General features: G+C 48.1%; 9 protein-coding genes across 9 annotated transcripts; 4 read left to right on the forward strand and 5 right to left on the reverse strand.

Moving 5' to 3' along the window:
- Positions 1 to 577: 577 nt before the first annotated feature.
- Positions 578 to 2581, reverse strand: GGI43DRAFT_399516 (acyl-CoA dehydrogenase). Its single transcript, XM_083205347.1, has 3 exons — positions 2088 to 2581; positions 842 to 2017; positions 578 to 776 (listed from the first exon to the last, which is right to left on the reverse strand). Exons 1-3 carry the CDS (start codon positions 2192 to 2194, stop codon positions 731 to 733), a joined length of 1329 nt encoding a protein of 442 aa, XP_083062582.1. The 5' UTR covers positions 2195 to 2581; the 3' UTR covers positions 578 to 730.
- Positions 2582 to 2725: 144 nt separating this feature from the next.
- GGI43DRAFT_399517 (mitochondrial 37S ribosomal protein uS12m) lies at positions 2726 to 3621 on the forward strand. The gene is made up of 2 exons (XM_083205348.1): positions 2726 to 3322; positions 3381 to 3621. Exons 1-2 carry the CDS (start codon positions 2831 to 2833, stop codon positions 3453 to 3455), a joined length of 567 nt encoding a protein of 188 aa, XP_083062583.1. The 5' UTR covers positions 2726 to 2830; the 3' UTR covers positions 3456 to 3621.
- A 41-nt stretch (positions 3622 to 3662) lies between these two features.
- On the reverse strand, positions 3663 to 5775 carry GGI43DRAFT_399519 (nucleotide-diphospho-sugar transferase). The gene is made up of 4 exons (XM_083205349.1): positions 5359 to 5775; positions 4447 to 5289; positions 4100 to 4388; positions 3663 to 4039 (listed from the first exon to the last, which is right to left on the reverse strand). Exons 1-4 carry the CDS (start codon positions 5407 to 5409, stop codon positions 3972 to 3974), a joined length of 1251 nt encoding a protein of 416 aa, XP_083062584.1. The 5' UTR covers positions 5410 to 5775; the 3' UTR covers positions 3663 to 3971.
- A 2281-nt stretch (positions 5776 to 8056) lies between these two features.
- Positions 8057 to 10686, forward strand: GGI43DRAFT_421529 (topoisomerase II-associated protein PAT1; the record flags this gene model as incomplete). The annotated part of the gene is made up of 2 exons (XM_083207968.1): positions 8057 to 10329; positions 10392 to 10686. The coding sequence occupies 2 exons, from the start codon at positions 8057 to 8059 to the stop codon at positions 10684 to 10686; spliced, it is 2568 nt and encodes an 855-aa protein (XP_083062585.1).
- A 334-nt stretch (positions 10687 to 11020) lies between these two features.
- Positions 11021 to 12735, reverse strand: GGI43DRAFT_309842 (Sin-like protein conserved region-domain-containing protein). The gene is made up of 2 exons (XM_083201675.1): positions 12047 to 12735; positions 11021 to 11984 (listed from the first exon to the last, which is right to left on the reverse strand). Exons 1-2 carry the CDS (start codon positions 12582 to 12584, stop codon positions 11356 to 11358), a joined length of 1167 nt encoding a protein of 388 aa, XP_083062586.1. The 5' UTR covers positions 12585 to 12735; the 3' UTR covers positions 11021 to 11355.
- A 258-nt stretch (positions 12736 to 12993) lies between these two features.
- On the reverse strand, positions 12994 to 16611 carry GGI43DRAFT_432684 (uncharacterized protein). Its single transcript, XM_083209623.1, has 3 exons — positions 15550 to 16611; positions 14662 to 15499; positions 12994 to 14601 (listed from the first exon to the last, which is right to left on the reverse strand). Exons 1-3 carry the CDS (start codon positions 16538 to 16540, stop codon positions 13161 to 13163), a joined length of 3270 nt encoding a protein of 1089 aa, XP_083062587.1. The 5' UTR covers positions 16541 to 16611; the 3' UTR covers positions 12994 to 13160.
- Positions 16612 to 18045: 1434 nt separating this feature from the next.
- On the forward strand, positions 18046 to 19304 carry GGI43DRAFT_399528 (uncharacterized protein). Its single transcript, XM_083205350.1, has one exon. It carries the CDS (start codon positions 18706 to 18708, stop codon positions 19195 to 19197), a length of 492 nt encoding a protein of 163 aa, XP_083062588.1. The 5' UTR covers positions 18046 to 18705; the 3' UTR covers positions 19198 to 19304.
- Positions 19305 to 19887: 583 nt separating this feature from the next.
- Positions 19888 to 20884, forward strand: GGI43DRAFT_381743 (alpha/beta hydrolase; the record flags this gene model as incomplete). The annotated part of the gene is made up of 2 exons (XM_083203158.1): positions 19888 to 20023; positions 20190 to 20884. 2 exons carry the CDS (start codon positions 19888 to 19890, stop codon positions 20882 to 20884), a joined length of 831 nt encoding a protein of 276 aa, XP_083062589.1.
- Positions 20885 to 21149: 265 nt separating this feature from the next.
- On the reverse strand, positions 21150 to 22732 carry GGI43DRAFT_399530 (uncharacterized protein). Its single transcript, XM_083205351.1, has 2 exons — positions 22666 to 22732; positions 21150 to 22602 (listed from the first exon to the last, which is right to left on the reverse strand). Exons 1-2 carry the CDS (start codon positions 22672 to 22674, stop codon positions 21568 to 21570), a joined length of 1044 nt encoding a protein of 347 aa, XP_083062590.1. The 5' UTR covers positions 22675 to 22732; the 3' UTR covers positions 21150 to 21567.
- Positions 22733 to 22749: the final 17 nt, after the last annotated feature.

Consider the following 22749-nt stretch of genomic DNA (forward strand, 5'->3'; position numbering starts at 1 on the left):
CTCATATTTGGCATCTTGTACATACGTGGACCCAGCAAGTTCCAGAACCATTCATCTCTTTCGGCCTTGGAATCCTTAGTGTTTTCTTTTCAAGATAGGTAAGTCTTAATGCAGGAATAGAATAATTCCTATACAACATGCGCTGACGAAAGTGACTAGGAAAGCTTCTTTCAGTGCTAGATATATATATATATGTGTGTGTGTGTGTGTTATCCTTATTCTATATAACATTAAATTAACATATCTAGTACTGCTATTATAATATTTTCTTTACGTTTAAGCTCCTGATACTGCTTTAGAGCCTGTCACTACCCCCTTTTCCTTTTATTTACGCCATCTTTTATCTATTCTTCTTCCTGCTGTTCTCTTATACCAAATAACCACCTCCGCAATCAAGCATCTCTGCATTGGCAGAGGTGATATTATTCCAAAAGGGGCTTACAGCTACCTCATGTTTAGATTGCAGCAGAACTTGACTGTGTAGGTTCTAGTTTCCTGACATTAGAACAACCTAGTAGGTAGTGCGAATATACCCAAATTAATACTGCAAGGACCCTTAAAATAACTCGAAAGAGTGTATAGAGAATGGACGCTATATTTGCACAGTACAAAGTAAGAGTGGCATCTATATGAGGATATTTACAAAATAGAGGACCCCTTCTCGTTCTATCTTTTATTACTTTTTTTTATTCATTTATTTCTTTTCTCATCATTAGTTTTTGCCGTTCTTTTAGTTGGTGTACTCCTTTTGCAGCAGCTTGGCAATGGTGTTGAGCCTGTATCTCATGTTAGCCTCATGTAATCTTACAAAATCTTTTTCATGCTAAAAAGGAAAACTTACTGAATGTTGCTGGTTCCCTCGTAAATGGCACCAATCTTGCTGTCACGGAAGAACTTCTCGGCGAGACCCTCACGGACGAAACCCATGCCGCCCATCCACTCAACGCCAAGGCCACTTACACGGCCGGCAACCTGAGAAGCGTACAGCTTGGCCATGGCAGCATCCCTGATGAAGTCCTCGCCGGCCTCCTTCTTGCGAGCAGCGTTGAAGACCAGAGCACGAGCGGCGGCAATCTCGGTGTAGGCCTGAGCGAACTGGTGCTGCATGCCCTGGAACTCACCGATGAGAGAGCCGAACTGCTTGCGGTCGTTCCAGCAGTACTTGACGGCGTTCTCCCAGGCACCGAGAGCGAGACCGGTCATCTGGGCGGCAATACCGATACGGCCCTCGTTGAGGATGCTGATGGCGTACTTGTAACCCTGGCCGCGCTCACCGAGGATGTTCTCCTTGGGGATGTGGACATCGTCAAAGTTGAGCACGCAGGTGCTGCTGGCGCGGATGCCGAGCTTCTTCTCCTTCTTGGCGATGGAGAAGCCCTCGGTGCCCTTCTCGACGATGAAGGCGGTGATGCCCTTGTAGCCCTTGGACGGGTCGAGGTTGGCAAAGACGAGGAAGACGCCGGCCTCCATGGAGTTTGTGATCCACATCTTGGAGCCGTTGAGGACGAAGCCGTCGGCGGTCTCGGTGGCGCGGGCGGCCATGGCGAAGGCGTCTGAACCAGACACGGGCTCAGACAGGCAGAAGGAGGCGACGGTGTCGGTGGCCAGACGGGGCAAGTAGGTGCGCTTGACGTGCTCGGAGCCCCATTTCATGATGGCGGTGTTGCACAGCGTGTTGTGCACATCGACCATGACACTTACACTGGGATCAGCGCGGGCGAGCTCCTCGATGGCGATGATGGCCGAGGTAAAGTTCATGCCTGCGCCGCCGTAGTCCTCGGGGATCTCGATGCCCATGAGGCCCTGCTCAAAGAGCTGCTCGACCAGGGCGGGGTCCATGGCCTCGGCCTCGTCCATCTCGCGGGCCTTGGGGAGGACGACGTCTGTGGCGAATTTGGAGACGGACTCGGTCATGGCGGCTTCGATTTCGGAGAGGTGGGTGATTGGCGTGGGGGGGATGTCGGAGATGTCGATGGGGGATTGTCTGGCGATTGTGGTGGAGAGGTGACGGAGGGGGCTGTTGAGGCCATGTTAGCTGTGATGTTGTATAGATGTAGATGTATAGATTGTGTTGAATGAGTTCTTACACATTGCTTCGGATGGCTGGACGGGCAATGCCAGCTGCGGCTCGCTGGGCGAGGGTCCGGCCACTGCTGAGAGCAGGGCGGAGAGCTCGTGTAAATGATGATGACATGATGTTGTAGCTTGTGAAGGAGCTCTAAGCGGAAGACAAAGAGAAGCCGAGCTGTAACAAAGAAGCAGAACCGCGCGAAGAGAGAAAAAATAAATGAAGAAGAAGAGTAAAAAATGGAGGATCACAATTCAATCCCTTTATTTCTTAGCCTTGGTCTGTCGTCGGTCTTTCACACTTTTGTTTCCTACCCCAGGCGTTCTTATCCCGGTGGAGTGTCACATCAAGCCGAGGGTAACCATTTTACCGCTGGACCTTGGACCGCCGGCCTGGTCCTGCGGGGCCGAAACGAAAAAAATACAGTAAGAAACAAAGGCAGATAATTGACTGATTACGTGGGGAGATTCCGAGGGAAGGGAAGCCGGGATTTAGCCGGAGATGGGGAGCTCCTATCTATGGCGGGGTCTTTACTATCACATGCTGGAGAGAAAAGTCCGTCCAGAGAGCAGCTCGAGTTCGGAAGGCGGCAGATCTGCGGCTCCGAGAATTTTGATATCACGTGACTGTTCTCTCGGCCAGCCCACTTGCCTTGTTAGAAGATTTGGTGATGGGCCTTGAGATATTGATATAGAGCGACTATCTATCGCAGCATCGCATAACGTCAGGACTGTTCACGACAGTCCAATTGCGTTGCCCACCATGGTCGCCTCAATCCTCCGCAGTTTCTTCTCCCCGGCCATCCGGCAATCCCTCACAGCCGCCCCATCAGCCTCAATATCGCCCATCTCTCGACTCCTCCAACCTCAATCATCATCAATCCTCTCGCCATTCCGCACCGCTGCCGCCGCCTTCTCAACGACTCCCGCCCCTCAAGCCACCCTCAACCAAGTCCTGCGCGGCATTCGAAAGGGCAAGCGAGCACGCCACGCCGTCTCCCCCGCGCTGTCCAACACGCACTGCCCGGCTCTCAAGGGTGTCTGTCTGCGTGTCGGTGTTGTGAGGCCAAAGAAGCCCAACTCTGGAGAACGAAAGACGGCCCGTGTGAAGCTCTCGTCTGGTGCGGTTGTTACGGCGTATATCCCTGGTGAGGGACATAACATCCAGCAGCACAGTGTGGTGCTTGTGAGAGGAGGAAGAGCGCAGGATTGTCCCGGTGTGAGATATCACTTGGTTAGAGGAGCATTGGATCTGGTATGCTTCATTATTTCCCTTTGAGATTTAATTGTTTTACTGACATTTTGGGCGTTAGGGTGGTGTTGCGAGCAGAACGACGAGCAGGAGTAAATACGGTACCAAGAAGCCCAAGAAGGCTACCGTGGGTTAAGGAGAATTCAAGCGAAACAATCAAGACGAATGTCTCTTTTTTTACCTGCTGGAGCTGAGCAGAATATTGGTTAGACACTGTATAAACAACCATAGAACAAGACGGATGAGAACTGTACAATACCATCAAAAGCAATACTATCAATCATATATTTCACGTTTAAAAAGTCAATCGTACATTTCACGTTAAAAAGGAACTGAGTATATGTTTCACATCAAAACATACATCCGCATTTCTTCGAATTTCACTATATATTTACATGAGCAATGATTGTCCAAATCGTGTCAAGCCAGTCAGACGCCCCTTTATAATCCTTTCCCCCGACAGTATAAAAACAATTCATTTCCCTTTTTTCTTTTTTCGTTGCCTCCTATTTTATCCGTTTCAAGCTGCTTAAAATATGCCGGCACCGCCTGCGAATTAAACCCAAGTATACCGAATAAAAACAAGTTGAATTTGGCCCATGTCATTGAAAGCTTGATGAATGGCCAAGCATGAATAATTTTTGCTTTTTCTCTAATCCTGTTGGTTTTCCCAGCCCTCGGGCTTCTCCATGCCGTTCGCCTCGAAGAACTTGGATGTGCCTTGAAAAGAGAGTTAGTCATGCTCATAAATGTCATTGAGGGTATCAGCAGGAGCCTTACAAGAGTAGCCCTTCCAGTCAAAGTTCTCCTTGGGGTCACAGTGGCAGCGCAGGTCGAGTCTCGTCTTCTCTCCAGTGGGGCAGTGTGTGAAGGGGACATGCCAGTAAGCAATGTCGTTGAAGAAGTGGATTTCGCTCTTGTTGAGCATGAGACCTGCAGCAATGGAGTGGACTGGGGCATCTCCCCAGCGCTCATAGAAGAAACCACCGTCCTTGTCCAGAGACTCGAAATAATCAATGTATTGCTTGCTGCGCAGCCACTCCAAGCTGCCAATCTCAAAGTTGGACCACTGCCATTTTCGGTTAGTCATTTTAAGCTCAAGCTGTGCAGGGGAGGGGAGTGCTTACGAAATGGCAGTTGTTGTAGTTTTCACCATTGTCGTCACTCAGGAACTTCATCGTGTTGTCGGCGGCAATGTGCTCGGGGTGGTTTTTGATGAACTTCTTGGTGCTCTCCCATAGAGTAGGGATAGTAGCCGGGTACTCGTACAGACTGAGAACGAAGCTGTACTTCTTGCCTTGCTCGGCCATCAGACGGAAGGGGTCGTAGTGGATGTCGCAGTAGAGCTCGACGGAGGGCTCCACTCGCCAGTAGTATTCGTAGTTCATCATCAATGGCTGGCGGAAGAAGAAGCCAGACTCGAAGCGGCACATGTGACGGTAGGGAATTGAATCGCCGTAGATGATCTTGCGCTCAGCCATGTCCTCGCGAACCTTTTTGGCCTTGTCCTGGTCAATCCACTCAGGGAACGACCAGTGCTCCTTGGGGATCTCGCCATAGAAAGTCTTGCCGGAAACGAGAGAAGTGGTAACCTTCTTGAATGTAGCATCAAAGGGCTTGTCGTTCAAAAAGACCCAATCGTAGTTGTATCGTCGGTTGAAGCGGTCCTCGACCTGACGGATGGAGCGAGCAATCTCCCAGACATCGCTATTTCGGGCAAGAGTGACGAAGGTGGCATTCATTCGAGGGCCAGGGGCGAGGCTGACGAGATCGTCGAATCCGGGGTCGTTTGGTGTCATGGCAAGAGGGAAGTCTTTAGCATCGCCGGTCAGAGCCTTTTGCGGCTTGGGCTTGGTGTCCTTGGCCGCATCGTGGGACTGTTGTTGGTTGGAGCCCGGTGCAAATGTGCCTTTGCTGATGTCGACTCCCTCGTACTTGGAATTGCTGACGAAATAGAAAATTAAAAGAGTCTTTTTGCACATATTGGTTAGCAAGCCAATGCGTCAATAAAAAAATCCCATCTCTTGAAGGCCACATACAAAAAATGCGATAAGCAGGTAGCGCACATAGCGCGCGTTCCCAGACGCCATGATGGTGACTGGGTGGCAATGATTGCCAAAGGAAAGAGAAAGAGAAAGAGGAGGGGAGATATGCGAGAGGGCGAGAAGAGAGATGGAGACGATCGAAAAGGAGGAAGACGATCCGTTTATAAGGATCGAAGAAACAATCAAATGGGACAGGGGTGATTGGCGACGGCGACTGGAATCGTGGAGAAGTGCTGTTAGATGCACATGGCCGATTTCGTTGCAAGAGGGAAGCTCGTGTGCTGTGCCTTGTGAGAGAGACTGTCGCCACCAGCTGTAGTTGGTTAGGTCAGATCAGCCACGGAGCAGCGCAACGCAAACGACTCTGGGACGGCAGAAACGAGAATGAGAAGAAGAAGAAGAAGAAGAAGAAGAATCTGAAACGAAAGATGATGAAAAAGGAGGCGCCGTTTGGGCTGAGGCGGGTATCCGTCGAGAATTGTGGGAAGGGAAACGGGAGGACGAGAAAAAACGATAGCCAGTCGTTAGAGCAGGCTAGCAGCTGCAGGAGATGCGGTATGGCGTACGCAGCATTACGCAGCTGAGCCCGGGCCCTAGAGTGGCAGCGGGAGTTGCAGGTACGTGGTATTAGTGGTCTACGGGTGCTGCTGGGAGGTATCTTGTACATTGGCATCATCAGACATTATAGCGCCAGCTGGCCACTGAAGGGAATATCGCAGTACATCGTAGTGTGTGGGTATTAGCCCCCTTGGCCACTAAGGTACATACGTACGTAGACATCATGGCCGATTAAAATGACAGATGGCCTTTGCTAATCTTTTAGGTCTTTTAGTGGCATCAGACATATGGAATGGTGGTCCTGGTCGCTATATACTGCTAATAGAAGGCTTCTCGATCCAGCACTGGCCGAAGGGAGCCCCGCCTGTAATTCAGGAGACGGATAGACGGGATGTGGGAAAGATAAGGCTGGGCGGGCTGAGCCAGCTGCTGTGCAAAGGGCAAAGGGGGCTGACGAATTGGTTTGTACAGTACATTAAGACGTGAAAAGGGAGCGAGGTGGTGCTATATATGTGTGTATATACAATTGCCTCTTGCTTTTGCTGAGACACCTGTAACACTAACACACAAGGTATCGAATGAATGGCCATGCACGTCGCCAGCCAGACATGTGTTTTCCCATCATTTTGTTTTCTTGATCCATGTCTGCCCTGTAACCACTAGCGCACAGCTGTTTCGCAGCTCTACAGTGCTGATCGTCGCCAAATCCCCCCTTGTCAATCCATCAGATGCCTCGTATTTGAGACTTTGGGTCTCGCCTTGGCATTGCAAGTTACGAAGTAGATACGAAGTTGGATAGGTACAGTAATCAACGACTATTAATAACATTGGACTATTCGTATCTAGATTCCAGGGAATGGTACTGTTTTCCTTTTGTTTTCCTTTTCGACTCTATCTGTCCAGGCTTATCTGCTAGCAACTGGCCGTGCCGCCCAAAGGTAAGCAGTGTATCCCAATCTCACCAGAAGCTGAGATTGGCTGCTACGGGTGATCGGCATCTGACGTAAAAGCGCCCGAATCAATGACGATGGAACAGTCTGGGTGGTAATTGATACTACCCAGCGTGATGCACCCAAGTCCTCTTTCTCTCGTTAACAGTGGCGTGATAAGAGAGCTGAATTGTTCATTCAGCAGTATAGCCATTGCTTCAGGCAATTTGTGCCCACTGGGATAAAATACAAACAGAGTATAGGGAGTCAATTCTAATTGGCGTACAATCAGTCTCATGAAATAGATAATCAATTGGTTATAGGCGGAGTGGATATATCCTTTTCTGTACGATGCGACCAACCTCCCTGTATGTGTGTATAATTCCATGAATATATGTTTCGCTGTATTGCTGTATATTGCATCGTAATCCTACATAGGTAAAATGGCGGCGGCCCTCCATCAGCGAGACCACGTGATTCCAGCTCGCCGAGTGACTGTCCCCGCCGCCAGACGCAAATTGCCCATGTGGGGTTGTTTTGCGCCGAACGTCAGTCTCCCTCACCAAATCCGCACAATTGGGCTTTCTTTCCCTCCAGGTGCTTTGCTTTCGCTTCATCGCCTCCGAGTCTCCTCCGCCAGGACCCTATTGGACAGGGCGACTTTTTGAACAGGGACTACCGGGTTGATTAGTTTGAGCTTGAGCTTGCAGCTTCTCTGCTCCTGGACCTCCTCGGCTTTGCTGCGGGAAGACACCATGATAGGTTTGTGCGCTGTTGAAGTTCTCGCGATCCCTTCATTATCTTAGCGGTAAGTTGCTTTCTGTTCATTATTACACCTATACAAGATCGGAGAATGCATCCTCTACGAGCTCCTCCGGGTGCGATTGAGCAAGAGAGCTGTGTTGGGCATTCGAGCCTTGTCGATAGCTTCCCCGTCAGCCTCGTCAAGCGCAAAGACGACAGATTACACAAACAAATGCGGGGACATCCACATGCCAAAGACTTCATAAGAAGCTCAGCAAATATGATCTCGACGAGGTTCATGGCTCTTTAGAAGGCTTGGGTTGATGGTGGCCGAGTTTGATACAGCAGATCTTTGAGCTACTGTTGCAACGTTTCGATCAATGTATACGTACCCCTAGGTCCACAAACTAACAATATCCTTTCTAGTACGATAACGTATAATTCCTCAACAATCATCCAATATGTCTTTCTTCGGCTTCGATACCAGTGGCCGGAACATGCACAATTCGGCCGCCCCAGGCTTTTCCCAACCGCATGATCCATTTGCTGGCCTCTCTGGCCACCATGACGATGGTGGCGATGCTCTCGATTTCGAAGACACCTACGACGGACTTGGTGATCAGCTAGACGATGCTGATGATGCCTTCAATGACGATACATTTGGCGGCGGAGCGGTTGGCGGCGCAGCTGCCCCCAACGGCAAGGTTGGCAAAGACTTTGACTTCTTTGGACAAACTGCCCAAGTGGCAAATGCCATTGAGGAGGAACATCTTCGCTTCAACCGACTGCAGCCAACTGCACGAGCCAGCGTTTCGCAGCACCAGCACCAGCACCAGCATCAGCACCAACCCGCTGCCGCCTCCGCCCAGGCATACGCCCAGCAGCCATATGCTCAACAGGCTTATGGACAGCAGTCGTATGAGCAGTCATATGGACAGTCTTATTATACAGAGCCCGTGCCCATTCGCACCGGCTATGAAAAGTACAATGAACCTGAGCCTCTCCCTGATCTGCATGTCGACCAGAGCATTTGGGGCATTGGCCCCTCCAAGGCAGCTGCTGTCCCGAAACCCGCTCCTCAGCCTCAGCCAGTCCTATCCAGCAGTGTCGGCAGGAAGATGATGAGCTTGGAAGAAGTTGAGGCGGCTATGCGTGCGCAAGCAAAGCCATCGCCACAGCCAGCTATCTCGGAGCTTGCTGCGCATCAGCATACTCCTTCTGGCTACCCGCCCGCTCAGCATGCATCTCCTCTCCCTCAACACGGCCACGCGCAACCTGTCACCATCTTACAGCGACCTCAAGGCCAACAGGCCAAGGTTACACCCACCCCGGCGGCCAAGCTGCCTGTCCCTCCCGGGCAGCATGACCAACACAACAACTTTCAACGACAGCCCGTTCCCCCAGTTCAGCCCATGCAAATCCTCCAAAACCCCAACCGTTTATCTACCGATGCAGCTCGTGCAGCTGCTGACCAAGAGCACTCTCAATCGCCAAGCACTGCCTCCAAGCTGGCGCAAATGAGCGCTCATCCTCAGCTGGCTCACATGTCTGAGGAAGAAAAAGCAGCATTTTTGGACCAAGAGACCAAAAGGGCGAAGCGGAACCACAAGATTTGGCTTCTGTCCAAGGATAACGGTGTGATGACTCCCCAAGACAAGAACTTCATCACTCGTATCCAGCTCCAGCAGCTCGTTTCCGCAACGGGCAATCCTGTCGAGCAGAGTTCCGACGCCTCCCTCTCTGAAGACTTCTATTATCAGGTGTACAGCCACATCCGTGCCGGCCAGCGTCAAAACCCTAGCCAGCCTCTCAGCAATTTTGCTCAGACCTATCTTTTCCAGACTGGTGGTCGTCATGGTAACATGCGCCGTCACGGTAGACCTGCTGAGAATCACATTCAGCGAATGGAACAGCAAGTCCAGCGGGCTGTTGAGGCGGCCAAGAACAAGCCAAAGAATCCTCAGCTCGTAATTGCCGGTAGTCTGGGCAAGATCTCTTTCAGCAATGCCAAAACTCCAAAGCCGTTACTCAATATCAAGCGTACCGCGGAGAACGAAGCTCACCATCACCGAGCTGGCAGTGAAAGGAAGTCCCCTGCTAGCAGCCTTGATCGCAGGACCATCTTGCGCAATGCCGAGAAGGTCTATGTTACCTTGATGATGATTGAAGACCACGTCCGACTCATGCCCCCTCCTCTTACCAACCAAGCAGACCAAGCGCTGCAGGAGAAGCATAGAGAGTGGGCCACGGCACTGGAGGCCTTGAATGCCCGACTGTGGGAAGAGCTAAAGGTACACGAGCCCATCGGAGTCATCGTTCCTCACCCTTTCATTGCCTTCCTGTCTTGCGCAAAGGGCAAGAAGGCTATTCCCAGAATTTTCCCTCACCTCAGCTTCGAACAACGGACCACCATTATGACGATGATTATTTACCACCTCGATCAATTGGACGTCGTGCAGGGAGCGGCTGTGTCCGAGGACGAGACTGTTTTGAATGCAAGGATGCGAGAGAACATTGAATTGTTCATGTCAACTGTCATGCCATCACTAATGCAATTCTTTAATGATACTGGGCTTGACATTGTGGATGGCGTGTTGAACCTGATTGCTACAAACTTGAATGTGGATGCAATTGCCAAAACCAGGGTCGGAGTTTCAATGCTCACCCTGATTCTTAGCCGTGCTGTGCTTCTGAAGCAGACTGGTGGCGGCGCCCCTGAACAATGGGAGAAGTGGTAAGTCATAACTTACAGTGACATTACCTCAGTTGCATGTTAGCTAACCTATTATTTTCCAGGGATCAAACATACGAGACCCTCTTCAGCCGACTGGAAGTGTCGCTACCCTACATGTTCCCCGGCAGCATCAATTCCGGATCAGATGTTTATGTCTGGCAGCTCCTTGCAGCTCTTGGTGTTAGTGCCAGCAACGACCAGCAGACTCGCTTGGTCCTTGCGGTCAAAGATCGTGTCATTGGTACCATCTCTCTAGCAAAGACCCTTCCTCCGACAATGGCGGCGGAGCGGCTGAGCAGCGTCAACTTATTCCTGCATTCCATTGGTCTGGATGTAGACATGCTGATGGGACAGTAAACGACAGAAGAAACGGACCTGAAATTGGTCTGCTTGATTTGAAAGGGACTCGAAACAAAATACATGTTTATTTTACGCTGAAAAATTCTGGAATGCGTAGCGCAAGTTGGAAGGATTGGACTAGCAGCTGTGCTTGTGCTATGGGAAAGAAAAGGAAAAAAGCGAACATGACGACTTTGGAGGGAAACTTTGTCGCTCAGGTTTTATTTAAAAAAAAGAAAAGAAGAGAGGTGAAAAGGTGTAGCGTTACAAGGGTTGCTAGTTTTCGTGGGCATTCAGCGGGATACTATCGTTATGGTCATGTCAGATGTACTATTACTATACCATTAAGTTGCGGGGGGCAGCAGCGGTGGAGATTACATTCGGGGAGGACTGATCGGTAGTATGAGGTGCGGTTTATCATGGTGGGTTTTTTCTTTATTCTCAGCTCGAATCTTGATCCCTGATATTATGAGGATAATACAGCTTTTTTTTTTTTTCTTGGAAAATCAGTGGCATGTAGAAGATGGGATGATGGCTGTGTGAATAAGGATGAAGAATGTCAAGAGTGTTGTATATAATTGTAAACAGCATCTAGCTACTGTTATATAGTAAAATTACAGCTCGATTATCAAAAAATATGACGCCAAGAACACCGAATCCAATGCAAAATAAGGAGATGCTCTAAACCTAGGCACCCGCGGCTCTTGACCTTCCACCTCTTCGAGAAGCCAATGCTGCAGCCGCACCAGCTCTAGGGCGAGCAGTTGTAGTCCTTGGTGGCTGTTGTGCCTCTTCAACTGGAGCAGTGACAGCCCTAGACTCTGGCTTTTTCTCTACTGGCTGAACGGGAACCGGTTCAGGTTTCGTGATGCCGGAAATGGATTCTAGGAACTCCTTGTCGTTCCACTTGTTGCCGAGCGTAGGGACCAGCTCCTCCAGATCATGATCCTCAGGCGCAGGAGCAGGCTCTCCTGCCGGATCAGCCTTTGGTCTGAGAAACAGACTGTCGTTGTAGACTTCCCATGCCGTCTCCTCGTTCTCGTCGGTGTAGCGCATCTTGCGCCAGGGCTCGGTCTGTACGGAGCGTAGACGGTCGGCCATTGTTTCCGTAGAGACACCATCTGCTGTGCCGTCGGCGGCGGTCTTGATGGTCATGTGGATGGCGCGGGCTGCAGCAGCGGGTGCTGCGCCGCCTTCTTTGGAGGATGCCGCTGCGGCGGCGGAGGATTGGCGGTCTTGCTGGGTTGTGGCGTCGAGGTGGTGGAGTTGAGGGCGGAGGTGGATGAGGTTGGAGACGGGGGTGAGATGGAGGTCCTCTGGGAGAATATGTTAGTCACAGGATATAGATGTATGGTTTATAGGATATAGGATGACGTACTGCCTTGAAAGACGCCGACCATGTATTGCACCTCATCAGTGTCGGGATACTGGCCGCCCAAAGTCTGCGTGCTGAGCACCTTGCCCTGTCGCACGGCATCGTTCCAATCGAGGTCGTTGTCCTCCTCGGCATCGCCCTTCTTCCTCGGCGCGCGCTGCTGCACGGCTCCCACGCCAAAGCCGCCCGCCAGGCCGTGGCTGCCGCCATTCTTGACAGCCATGGAGTTTTGCAGCGTGCGACCCCATTTCAAGCCCTTTTCGCGATCGTAGGCCGTGGTGTTGTCCATGGGGATGTCGACCTCGACCATGCCCGAGTGCTCCTTGAGGCGCAGCTCGGTGGGCGGCGGGCGCGGGGTGTTGTCGGTGCGGTTGGGGTGCTGGAGGACGAGGAGGCGGCGGCCGAGGGGGAGGGCGGGGTTGAGGAAGACTTGGTAGCTGGCGGTGATGGGGTCGTCGTCTTGGTTGTCTTGTTGGTTGTGGGTGTCGGTTTTGGGGACGTCTTGGACGATGTCCATGAGGTCGGGGTCTGTGGCGGACATGGTTGGAGAGATAGAATTGAAGTTGAAGCTTGGGAGATGCTGAATAAGGAAAGAATTGGCGTGATTGGTATATATGAGATTGATAATGAAAATGTGTATTATGCGGCGAAAGTGGTGGTCGTTTATGGCGGTTTTGCTAGTAATGATGAAGTCTGAGTCTTTGGCTGAGAAAATTCCTTGACGCAGCTCTTATCGGTGCTTATCGAAGACGCCCGTCGTTGCAGAAATGAGGGGCACTAGCCACTTTAGAGAGCTCGTCTAGCCTTGAGGGTGGACAAAATCGCTGTGAAGGACGATGGGCAGTTTTTTGATTGGATACAAGTGTGCGCTTGATGCCCCACCTGAAAGTAAGTCGAGGATTGTTTTAGTAGACTGCATATGAGTGAAACATCATGCACCAGAACAGCCACAACAGCCACATGCAAAACAAGTCTTCCCATTGGGTCGTCGCGTTTCTTTGTTAAAAAGCTATGGCTTATACTACATACCGGGTAAGCGGCTGAACGATTGAGTCTGGCAAAAGTTTAATTCAGAAAGAGCATCTCCAGAAAATCCTAGAGTAATAGTCAGGTTACATTAATGTGCAACTCCTCCATCAAAAAGCAACAGGGCAGTCTCCCAGCTATCGCTTTTCAAAGCAGCTTGGAATGCATCTCCAAAATGGTCTCCTATATCAGCACCTCTCTCCAATAGCAGCTTGACAGTCTCTTGGTGCCCTTCTGCTACGGCGGCTTCTAGCGCAAAGCCGTAGTAGCCACCTTTGGCATTGATATCGGCGCCTCTATTCAATAGCAACTCAACAATCTCTCGGTGGCCTTTTACTGCAGCGGCTTGGAGCGCAAAACCGTACTCGCCACCTTCAGCGTTTACATCGGCACCGTTATCGAGTAGTAGCTGAACAATCTTCTGGTGGCCGTATCTTGAAGCAGCTCCGAGCGCAAATCCATCGTAGCCACCCTTGGCATTAATATGGGCACCATTGTCCAGCAGCAGTTGAACCATGTTCTGGCGGCCTGCTGCTGCAGCACTTGTGAGTACAGAGCCGAATAATATATGTCTGGCATCAATATCAGCACCGTTATCTATAAGTAGCTGGACAATCTCTTCATGACCACCTTGAGAAGCGGCATTGAGCGGAACGCCATATAAGCCGCCTTTGGCATTAACGTTGGCATAATTATCTAGCAGCAGCTGGACAATCTCTTGATGACCATTTCTTGAAGCAGCTGTGAGGGGATAGCGCTGGTGACCGCCTGGATCATTTGGATCTGCGCCCATCAATAAAAGCCTCTGTGCAGTCGTTCCAAGGCCAGTGAGGCATGCATAATAAAGTGGCGAGGCTGGGACCTTTCCACTACGACGATAGACAAGACCATCGGGATTAAATAGATGAATAGAGTTACGAAATCGCCTCTCGTTTAGCAAAAATGCTATAATTATTTCAAGAACCGCTTCCGATTTTTCTGCAATCTTCGCATGGTCCATCCAGATTTGTGCGGCATATTGTGCCAATGGAAATTGTCTCTTTATAGTAGCAATGCTAGCATGCGGTATGGTTGCAAGATATGCTAAACAAGTTTTCGTAATAGTAACTCTGGGATTGGGGTAAATAAAATCCGGAGAATCATGAATCAGGAGGTACTCTTTCACTGAGAAATGTGCCAGCTGTAGCTTGAGTACTGCGGTCGGTTTCGAGGGTTGTATAAGAGATACAAGGCTGGAACAATATCCAGTAATTTCTTCGGGGCACGGAAGTCGGTCCTGTGCCTCGAATAGACCTTCGTTATGGCGAACTGCGATTATATCCACGGCCTCCTCCAGCGTTAATGGCCGCTCGGAGAAGACAAGGAACTGAAGCAGACGGATTGTCTTCTTTTTACGTTCTTTGGGGATGCTCTGAAGAATTCGAGCGTATGTCGCATTCAAATCCTCAGGCAAAGATTGAAGCGCATCCTGCAGTGTCTCGCGATCTAGACACTCCCGGAGACTATCCAGTTGGCAAGCTGCCCACCTAAACCTATGAATTCCGGTATCAGCATGTACGGAATCATCTGTTTCTATGATATTAATAACTCACATCCCATTGGATTTGCTGCTGACTGCAACTCTTATCTGTTCCAGCACATCTGGAAAATTGGCCCACCTCTTAAACTCTTGGCCTTCCTCGAGTCTGGCCTTGATATATGAGCGAATATCATTGTCTACTGACTCTTCATTGAGAGGGAGACAGTTTTCTTCTCCCAACAAAACAAGAAGATTTTGCTGTAAATAGTGTTCAGGCCGACCAGTAGCTATAACTTGAACATTTGTGAAGGCTAGCATAAGCTCCTTTATCCATTGCAACAACTCTCTTCCTTCTAAACATTCATCTAGGGCATCTAATAAAATGAAAATTCTTTTGGCAGGTCGCATCATATTCTTAATACATTCAGATAACGTATACATATCTGGCTGCCTACGGGCGTTGTCGGAAGATGCGAATAAGTCATCGAGGTCCTTTTGAGACTCTGGATGGGAGCTATAGAGTTGGAATGCAAGTGAGCGCAACAAATCACTCACTTTCTGCTTCTTAGTATCGGTGAAATCGAAAAAGAAGGTGAGAATTACACAATCATCCAGCTGGGCAAGGTGGTCAAAAATCGTAGCGCTGAGGATAGTCTTGCCACAGCCTGGCATACCGTAAAGCCACAAATGCCGACGCGAGCCAAGTTTCCATTCACAAAACGCATCGCTGTCGAGAAACCATGTCCCAGTTCCAGGATGTCGAGATTTCTTGGCATTAATAATGTTAATAGATGGGTCGGAAGGCGAAAGCCAGCGCTCGATGCTTGCGATTTGGCTGCCCGCTCTCATTGCATGTACATTGGTCCTAATATCGTTTGACACTTGCTGCACGTCGAAGAGATCTTTCTGGACTTTGAAATGTTAGAATCGATATGAGAATCATTAAACTTGGCTCACTTACTATTGGCCAAGTCTTCGCTGATCTTCTTCTCAGCTTCAACCCTGGTTGGAGATATTCGAAGGAGAAGATCTTTTGCATATGCTGCGGCTACCATTGCTGAATAGCCCTGCCACTCTTTATTCTTATGCGAGTCTGAATAATCGCAGATACCGCGAATGGCTAGGCACGGGAAATGGTTCATTAATCCAGCAGCCTCCATTTCAAAGCAGAGCACGTCCCTCTTTCTTATAAGCTCATCTCGAACTAAAGCATCCTTCATAAGGGTATTTGCTGAAGCTATCATGCCATAATGGATCGCCGGATTATCACCTTCGTCCCGTTTAGGCCGCTTAATAAATTTTAAAGGATCATCACCACAGGTTTCGGCACAGCCCACCTCGTTATCAGGATGAACAAATTGTGACTGGTAGAGCCTATCAGTAGTTGCTTCAGGTCGTGAGTAGCCTTTCTTTCGCAGTCTTGGTTTCTTATCCAAGACGCTATTGACTGCCTCACTCAATTGATTTCCTTCAATGTCATATTGCGCCATAAGTCCATTAACAGCTGTTCGTAAAATCGGTGGTGGCTGGTACAAAAATCCAGTCTCGAGAAACTCTTGACCTTGCACGGCCTTTCCAAAGTCATACTGAAATACAGCGCTTTTTCCACTATTATTGGAAACGCCTACCACAACATCACCAAGTCGGATATCATGCCTTCGACTTGGTGCACCGCCGCCGATTCCTACTAGCAGACCGATTCTGAGGTTGGGAAAGCTATGTAGCATATCTCTTGCGACGCCCGCTGCAGATGAAAGCCCGTATTCACTGTTTGGAAGCACGGCGATAACTATGTTATGATTTCCGACCTTACCAAGCGTATAGTCGTTGTTATCATTGGGGGATACATAATCAGGCCCCTCATGGTTTTCATCAAGAAAGGCTTGGGCAGCAACATACTCGGTATGTATCGCACATATCCAACCAACAGTGTAGTCGCGGGGATTAGTCATGATTATAAGAAGTCTAAGGATGAGCTGTGAGTTTCTAAAGGCAAGCTTGATGTCAATTCCTGCAAGCTCGTGAGAGAATTGGATTGAGGATTGTTCCCCACTCCTAGCGAAGACCCCTGTTATAAGATGGTTGTCTAATAAGATTTGCTTACTTAGTCAACTATGCAAGAATAGATATTGCCCTCTGCATTATTTGGCGGCTATATTCGTGGACACGATCGCATCATTTAAATTATGATAGTATGATATTAAATTGCTTACACTTACACTTAATACGTTGTAACTTATTGTAATAGCGAATAAGAATAATGTGTCACGATAACCTGAATCAAGGTAGATAGGTAAGGACAATATACATGTATGTAACGGCGTACTACATGTAGCTTGGGTGTTACAAACTTTTACATGTGTTCTAACAGTGATATTGCAGTATATGTGTTTTTAAATTTAGGCGAGTCCTAGAGTATTTAAATAAATAAATAAATAAATATAAAACATTATTTATTTAAAGAAATATTATTCAGCATCTCAGTTTTTTTATCCAGCACTCCAGTTATCTCTACCATCTCTACCATCTCTACTGTCTTTACTGCTTTAAATATTATTTTTATACGTGTGCTGACTGCCTTGTCAAATCATGGACGGGGTGCTGGATAATGAAACTGGGATACTGAATAATATTTCGCTTTATTCATTAGCAAAAGAATATTACGTAAAGGCCATTATCTGAAAGTCCAATAACAAATGGGCGGCCTGATGCTCGCCCAATTGCAATAATTGGCCCTGATGCAACTGCGTCTCTTGGCCGATATTCCGGCAGTATCCATAATAGCTTCTTACCATACCTCATAAGCCAAGCGCCGTCGGGACTGATGTAGTATTTGGTTAAACAGTCCTCCCATTTTCTTTGCGCCGGTGAGTCGACGGCCTTAGTAAAATCAAAGTTGATGAAACTTGTATTTAGGCGCCATGTCGACGCCATATTTTCATTCTCACAGCTGAACTTCCTCAAACAGGCACCTGTCTCCACATCCCAAATAACCCCTTCCCATCTGAAATTGACAGCTGCAAGCCTCTTTCCATTTTGAGAAAAGTCAAAACTGTAAACGGGATCAAAACTAAATTCTTGGCGAGCGCCCGTACACAAGTTTTCGGTATAGAGCCTGGTTTCGTTTTGCAAGATACCACCTGCCCAAGCAACTTGTTCACCATCCAAGGACACAGCTGTCTCTAGGAAAACCCCCAGAACTGGTTGCAGCTCTTTCAGCAATCGACCGGTACGAGACTCCCATACCTCGACTACATCCTTCTCTGAGCCTATTATAAACCTTTCGCCATTCTCTGACAAGGCTATCGAGTATATTGAAGGAAAGTTTTGACTGTATACTTGTAAATAATTGCCCAGCTGCGCGTTCCAAATTTCAATGCCTGTCTTATACTTTAATATAGCTGCAAACATACTGCCATCCTTAGAGATTGCTACTTGACGGTATTCCTTCTCAAATGGCTCGGAACTCATGTTAATAACCCTTATTTTGTAGTCAACCACACATGCAATGAATTGACCATCAGTTGACAAGATTATTGGTCGGTTCTCAAAATACGGATACGGTTGTACCTCATATGCGTGCCCTAGTTCTAATATGCGAACTCCAAGCAAGTCCTTACCTGCGAACATAAGTTTATGTTCACCTGTAAAAACCACCGAAGAGGTGGAATCTTTTGCCATGAAATCAATGAGCTCCCAAATATTTAACTTTTGTAAACGAACACCTTGAGATATGTCCCACACGGCGACGATGCCCGTTGTTTGGTAAGCAAGCTTGTCCTCTCCGAAAAAAAAAAATAGTGAATTGACAACACCAATAGATATATCCGATACATCATCCATAAGGGTCTTCAGACAAACGCCAGATGTAGGATCCCATATCTTGATAATGCCATTGTTATCACTGGATGCGAGATTACCATCAGAGGAAAAGGCAACACAAGAGAGTTCGCTATTATGGCCTTCAAGTGTTTGTAAACATGAGCTCCATTGAGAATCGACATTCGGTGCATGAGAGATCCATTTGGCGCGATATCTGTCGAAACTTTTCCGGGTAATGCTCTTAGTTGGTGCAAAGGTTAAAACGGAGCTATAGAGTTGCAATGGTGCTGTGTCAATGGCGTGTCGGAAAGAGAGAATAACGCGCCCAGCATCCTTACGAGAGGTTAACAACCTGCATAAAGAAAAATACTTCTTGCGCTTAGGGATTAGCAATTACATGTCTTGGGAGGTAGCCAAAATAATGGAAATATGTGAACGAAACAGCTGGGTCAAACCGTCCGTTTACCAGGGTATCTACAACGCATTACATCCAGCTATCGAGCCGGAGTTATTGCTGTGCCTCCGTCATTACGGCATTGCACTCTACACCTTCCAGCCGCTAGCAGGGGGTTTCTTACCGCTCGATATCGCAGGGACATGCGGGAGGATGAGCACGAGGCTGGATCGAGATTCGATCCGGGCCGGAGCCTGGGAAAGCTTTCTCGAGGGAGATACTGGAATGAATTATATTTTGATGCTTTGGATATCGTCCGACCCGTTATCAAAAAGCATAGTCTCATCGAAGCTGAGTGTGCCTTTAGATGGCTCTCACACCACAGTCAAATGAATAGAGAAAAGGGGGATAAGATCGTTATCGGTGCAAGCTCACTTGAGCAGCTTGAGGAGAATCTTCTGGATTTGGAAAAAGGTCCTCTGCCACAGGACGTTGTGGAGGCGTTGGACAATGCATGGCTGCAGGTCAAGGGTATCGTGCCAAATTATTTCCATTAACGGTCTTTGTAGATTAAGTGGAGTACAGCGGATTAGTGGGGTATTTTAGTGGTTTACTGCGCTGTAACCATCTGAGAGCTGAGACTCAGCTCAGACTACATATAGTCTATTGTTCTTTCTCGGCAATATCATTTTAGACTTGACATCTGCCTATACTGGTCTAGGCATTTACTAGATATTATCATTGCCTGGTTGAAAGGGACCGGTCTTACAGTATTCCCGCTCTTTGATGCTCTCTTTCTCGGATTAGGTTAAATGTGGCATTTTTGCTTGTTGAAATCTACCCCAAGAAAGATTAGAGTCCACATCTTGGCTAACCTTCCTCTCAATCATTATGGCTCTTGCCAGGGTAAAAGATCGGGTTCTAATGTATAAGCGGTGTGAAGCTAATCGAGGCCCAAAAGATGTAGCTAGCCTGGTCATTCAATTTCATATAAAGAGGTCGAGGTTGCAATGTCTTCAATATTCCACCAGAACACCTAAAGTCAATATAAAGAAAATATTTTGCTTGGGCAACTGATAAACAATGTCTCAAACCTTTCCAACAACATCAGATACCCAGGCGGAATCGTTAGACGTTCTACGCCCCCCTTTTGACCCGAACCTTAAACATCCTAAAGAGCTCCTCGGTTTAGCAGACGATTTAGACGTCCAATTAGCACGTAAATATGGCTCAGTTTTTACTGCCGCTGCTATTATAGCTCAATATCCGCACCTTGTTCACGTGGAGCACTCCGTTACTACTGCAGATAATACCGTTATACTATCTGTCTTTTCGTCTACAACATCAATCAGCACCAAAAGGCCAGCTCTATATCATATCCATAGCGGCGGCCAAGTTTCAGGAAACAGGTTCATGGGCCTCGCCGAGGCGATCAGCTACTTTGGCGACATCGATGGCGTATTCATCGGTTGAGTACCGTTTAGCACCGGAGTACCAAGCCCCAGCAGGCCTGGACGATTGCTATAATGGGCTTGTATGGGTATCCAAGCATGCGTCTGAGTTGGGTATCAATCCTGACCAGCTCTTGGTGTATGGCTGCTCGGGCGGTGGGCCGCTCGCTGCCGCTTCGGTGCTTCTTGCTCGGCAACAACAGTCGCCCCCAATTCGTGCCCAGATGCTGGTGTGTCCCATATTAGACGACCGTGATAATACGGTATCAGCGAAACAGTTTGAACATGGGACAGTTTGGTGCGGGAAAATGAACCGTCAGGCATGGGATCTCGTTATCGGCAGAAATATGAGAGGGAGCCATCATGTCACCGAACTAATAGCACCGGCTCGGGCAACAAATCTAAAAGATCTACCACCTACATTTATTGATGCTGGAGAATGTGAGGTTTTCCGGGACGAGGCTGTTGCTTATGCATCCAAGTTGTGGGAGGCTGGTGTGTCTGCTGAGCTTCACATATGGCAGGGAGGCTACCATGGCTTTGACCAGCTGCAGCCAGAGTCTTCCATCGCTCAAGCCTCAAAGGCTGCAAAGAAAGCATGGATCAGTAGATTATTTAGAAATATTTGAAGGAGTAATTGTTATGAAAGTAATACCGGACCCCGAAGGAAAACCTACAAGTTTCAATATTATGCGTACATAAGAGGGTAAGCCATATTAACTTTATTTGTTGTAGTTTACTTTTTCAGCGTTATTTACCCTGAGAGCTGTGCTGAACGCCGTATAATAAGTCAATTTATTATAGAATCCAACCTATTCTAGGTTGATACGTGTCGACAGCTCCACCAAGGCGAAGCGGCGAAAAACAAGAAACTATCACTGCCGCGGAGAAATTAAAAAAACTGAACTTGCTAGCATTCTCACTTGCCACATTCATCATATACTTGGATCATTCGAACTGGTCTTGCCCATCACCTGTCCCCGCAATGTCTCATTCCAGAGATCGAAAGGGGCTTGATACCCAGCCAAATAAATGGTGAAACTGTGACAAAAGTGGTACTCAATGTAACAATAAGCTAGAGTTGTCGAGACATCTTTAGACCACAAACTTGGCTCCGCCCATGCGCAAAATAATGCAAGGTTTGTCAACCGTAGGACCAGGGAAGGCCATTTACAACCCAGACGCGGTGTGAAAAGGAATACCATTAGCTCTCTTAGTTTGATAACATCCAGCTTCAGAAATATTACAGTTGTATAATTACTAGTAGTCTTTAACTAAAATAAGCAACATATATCTGCCGCTACATCTGCTGCTAATGTCGCTTTTCAACGCCCGGCTGCCTTTCAGGGTCGGGTTGCTTTTCAGGCTCCCGCTGCCTAGCTTTCATTGCAGCTCGCCAATTGTAGACAAACAAAAACAAAATAACAATAACAACCGCCATTGTTAAACCTGCCGGAGCAATTATAGAAAATACTGTAAATCCATAAGATGCTCGTTGGAACGCACTGTTATTCGCCAGCTGAGGAGTGGCTAGCCCAACCTGCATGGCGGTTAACACCACTGCAATATATACTGTGGCCGCTCCAATTGGCGCCATATTCATGGAAAGCACTTCTCCATATGTTTGGTATGGAAACCTGTATCCTCGGATGTGGCCATGTATCCAACAGACCTTGTTCAATCGCGATAGTCGAAGCTCGCCGTAATGGTAGCGCTTGTTGACCTGAGTCTCCCAGTCTCCAGCTTTGAGAAACTGGTCCACAAATTTGACCCATGCTTCCCATTTCACATAATCTGGAATCAAATATTTCTCTTTGGCGATGCGAAAGTCGCTCTCGTGCTGAATTAAGGCGACATAAGAGCTCAAGAAGCCAAGTGCAGACTTGTGAGTATCTTCGCTAATGATATATCGCGTCCAAAAATCGTAATCCAATAAATATCGAGGAATTGGTTTCAGAAACATTCGTCCAGGGATCCAAACAAGGTGCATATCTGCCCTCTCGTCGATAAAAATTTCACGCGACGATGATTGTTGGTAACCCAGCGATCGTGGGGCTCCAGGACGTCCAGCAAGCCAGAGCCAATCATGGATATTATTCAACTTGTTAACGCTGAGTTCATCCACCACAAGATTGGTAGCGGGATAGGTAGTGATGGGCACGATGTGATATATTTTATCTTCAAGAGACCGGCGTGATGCAGGAAGCAGTAACCTTCCCGTGGTCGATGTACCGTCTGAAGACGGCGTCAGCGTAGAGATTACGACATCTTCTGCTTCTTTATTCGAAATCAAAGTGCTGTTTGTTTGATGTGTCTGAAATACGTTTTTTTCGAACGGAGGGCTCAGCTTTGTTTTTATTTGTTAGCCAGCTACTAGATCTTCCTCTGCTTGCTTGGCCAGAGTACTCACAGATGCCATTGTAAACGGCAATTGAGGTTGAGAGTGGAGAATGTGATAGAACGAAGTTTAAGCGATATAGTGGCTATATAAATA

The sequence above is a fragment of the Trichoderma evansii genome (genome assembly GCF_050947405.1).
Source record: "Trichoderma evansii strain SZMC 28006 chromosome Unknown GGI43scaffold_5, whole genome shotgun sequence".
Taxonomy (NCBI): Eukaryota; Fungi; Ascomycota; class Sordariomycetes; order Hypocreales; family Hypocreaceae; genus Trichoderma; species Trichoderma evansii.

Excerpts from the sequence above, each read along its gene's own strand:
- GGI43DRAFT_399528 (XM_083205350.1), top strand. The coding sequence starts at position 18,706 with ATGGCGTGTCGGAAAGAGAGAATAACGCGCCCAGCATCCTTACGAGAG.
- GGI43DRAFT_309842 (XM_083201675.1), bottom strand. The coding sequence starts at position 12,584 with ATGTCCGCCACAGACCCCGACCTCATGGACATCGTCCAAGACGTCCCC. Across the intron at positions 11,985-12,046 it reads GGTCGGCGTCTTTCAAGGCA|AGGACCTCCATCTCACCCCC; the intron begins GTACGTCATCCT and ends ATATTCTCCCAG.
- GGI43DRAFT_399519 (XM_083205349.1), bottom strand. The coding sequence starts at position 5,409 with ATGGCGTCTGGGAACGCGCGCTATGTGCGCTACCTGCTTATCGCATTT. Across the intron at positions 5,290-5,358 it reads ACCTGCTTATCGCATTTTTT|ACTCTTTTAATTTTCTATTT; the intron begins GTATGTGGCCTT and ends ATGTGCAAAAAG. Across the intron at positions 4,389-4,446 it reads ACTACAACAACTGCCATTTC|TGGTCCAACTTTGAGATTGG; the intron begins GTAAGCACTCCC and ends CGAAAATGGCAG.
- GGI43DRAFT_399517 (XM_083205348.1), top strand. The coding sequence starts at position 2,831 with ATGGTCGCCTCAATCCTCCGCAGTTTCTTCTCCCCGGCCATCCGGCAA. Across the intron at positions 3,323-3,380 it reads TTAGAGGAGCATTGGATCTG|GGTGGTGTTGCGAGCAGAAC; the intron begins GTATGCTTCATT and ends TTTGGGCGTTAG.
- GGI43DRAFT_432684 (XM_083209623.1), bottom strand. The coding sequence starts at position 16,540 with ATGACTAATCCCCGCGACTACACTGTTGGTTGGATATGTGCGATACAT. Across the intron at positions 15,500-15,549 it reads CAGCGAAGACTTGGCCAATA|TCCAGAAAGATCTCTTCGAC; the intron begins GTAAGTGAGCCA and ends AACATTTCAAAG. Across the intron at positions 14,602-14,661 it reads AGCAGCAAATCCAATGGGAT|GTTTAGGTGGGCAGCTTGCC; the intron begins GTGAGTTATTAA and ends CGGAATTCATAG.
- GGI43DRAFT_399516 (XM_083205347.1), bottom strand. The coding sequence starts at position 2,194 with ATGTCATCATCATTTACACGAGCTCTCCGCCCTGCTCTCAGCAGTGGC. Across the intron at positions 2,018-2,087 it reads CCAGCCATCCGAAGCAATGT|CCCCCTCCGTCACCTCTCCA; the intron begins GTAAGAACTCAT and ends TGGCCTCAACAG. Across the intron at positions 777-841 it reads GAGGGAACCAGCAACATTCA|GCTCAACACCATTGCCAAGC; the intron begins GTAAGTTTTCCT and ends CATGAGATACAG.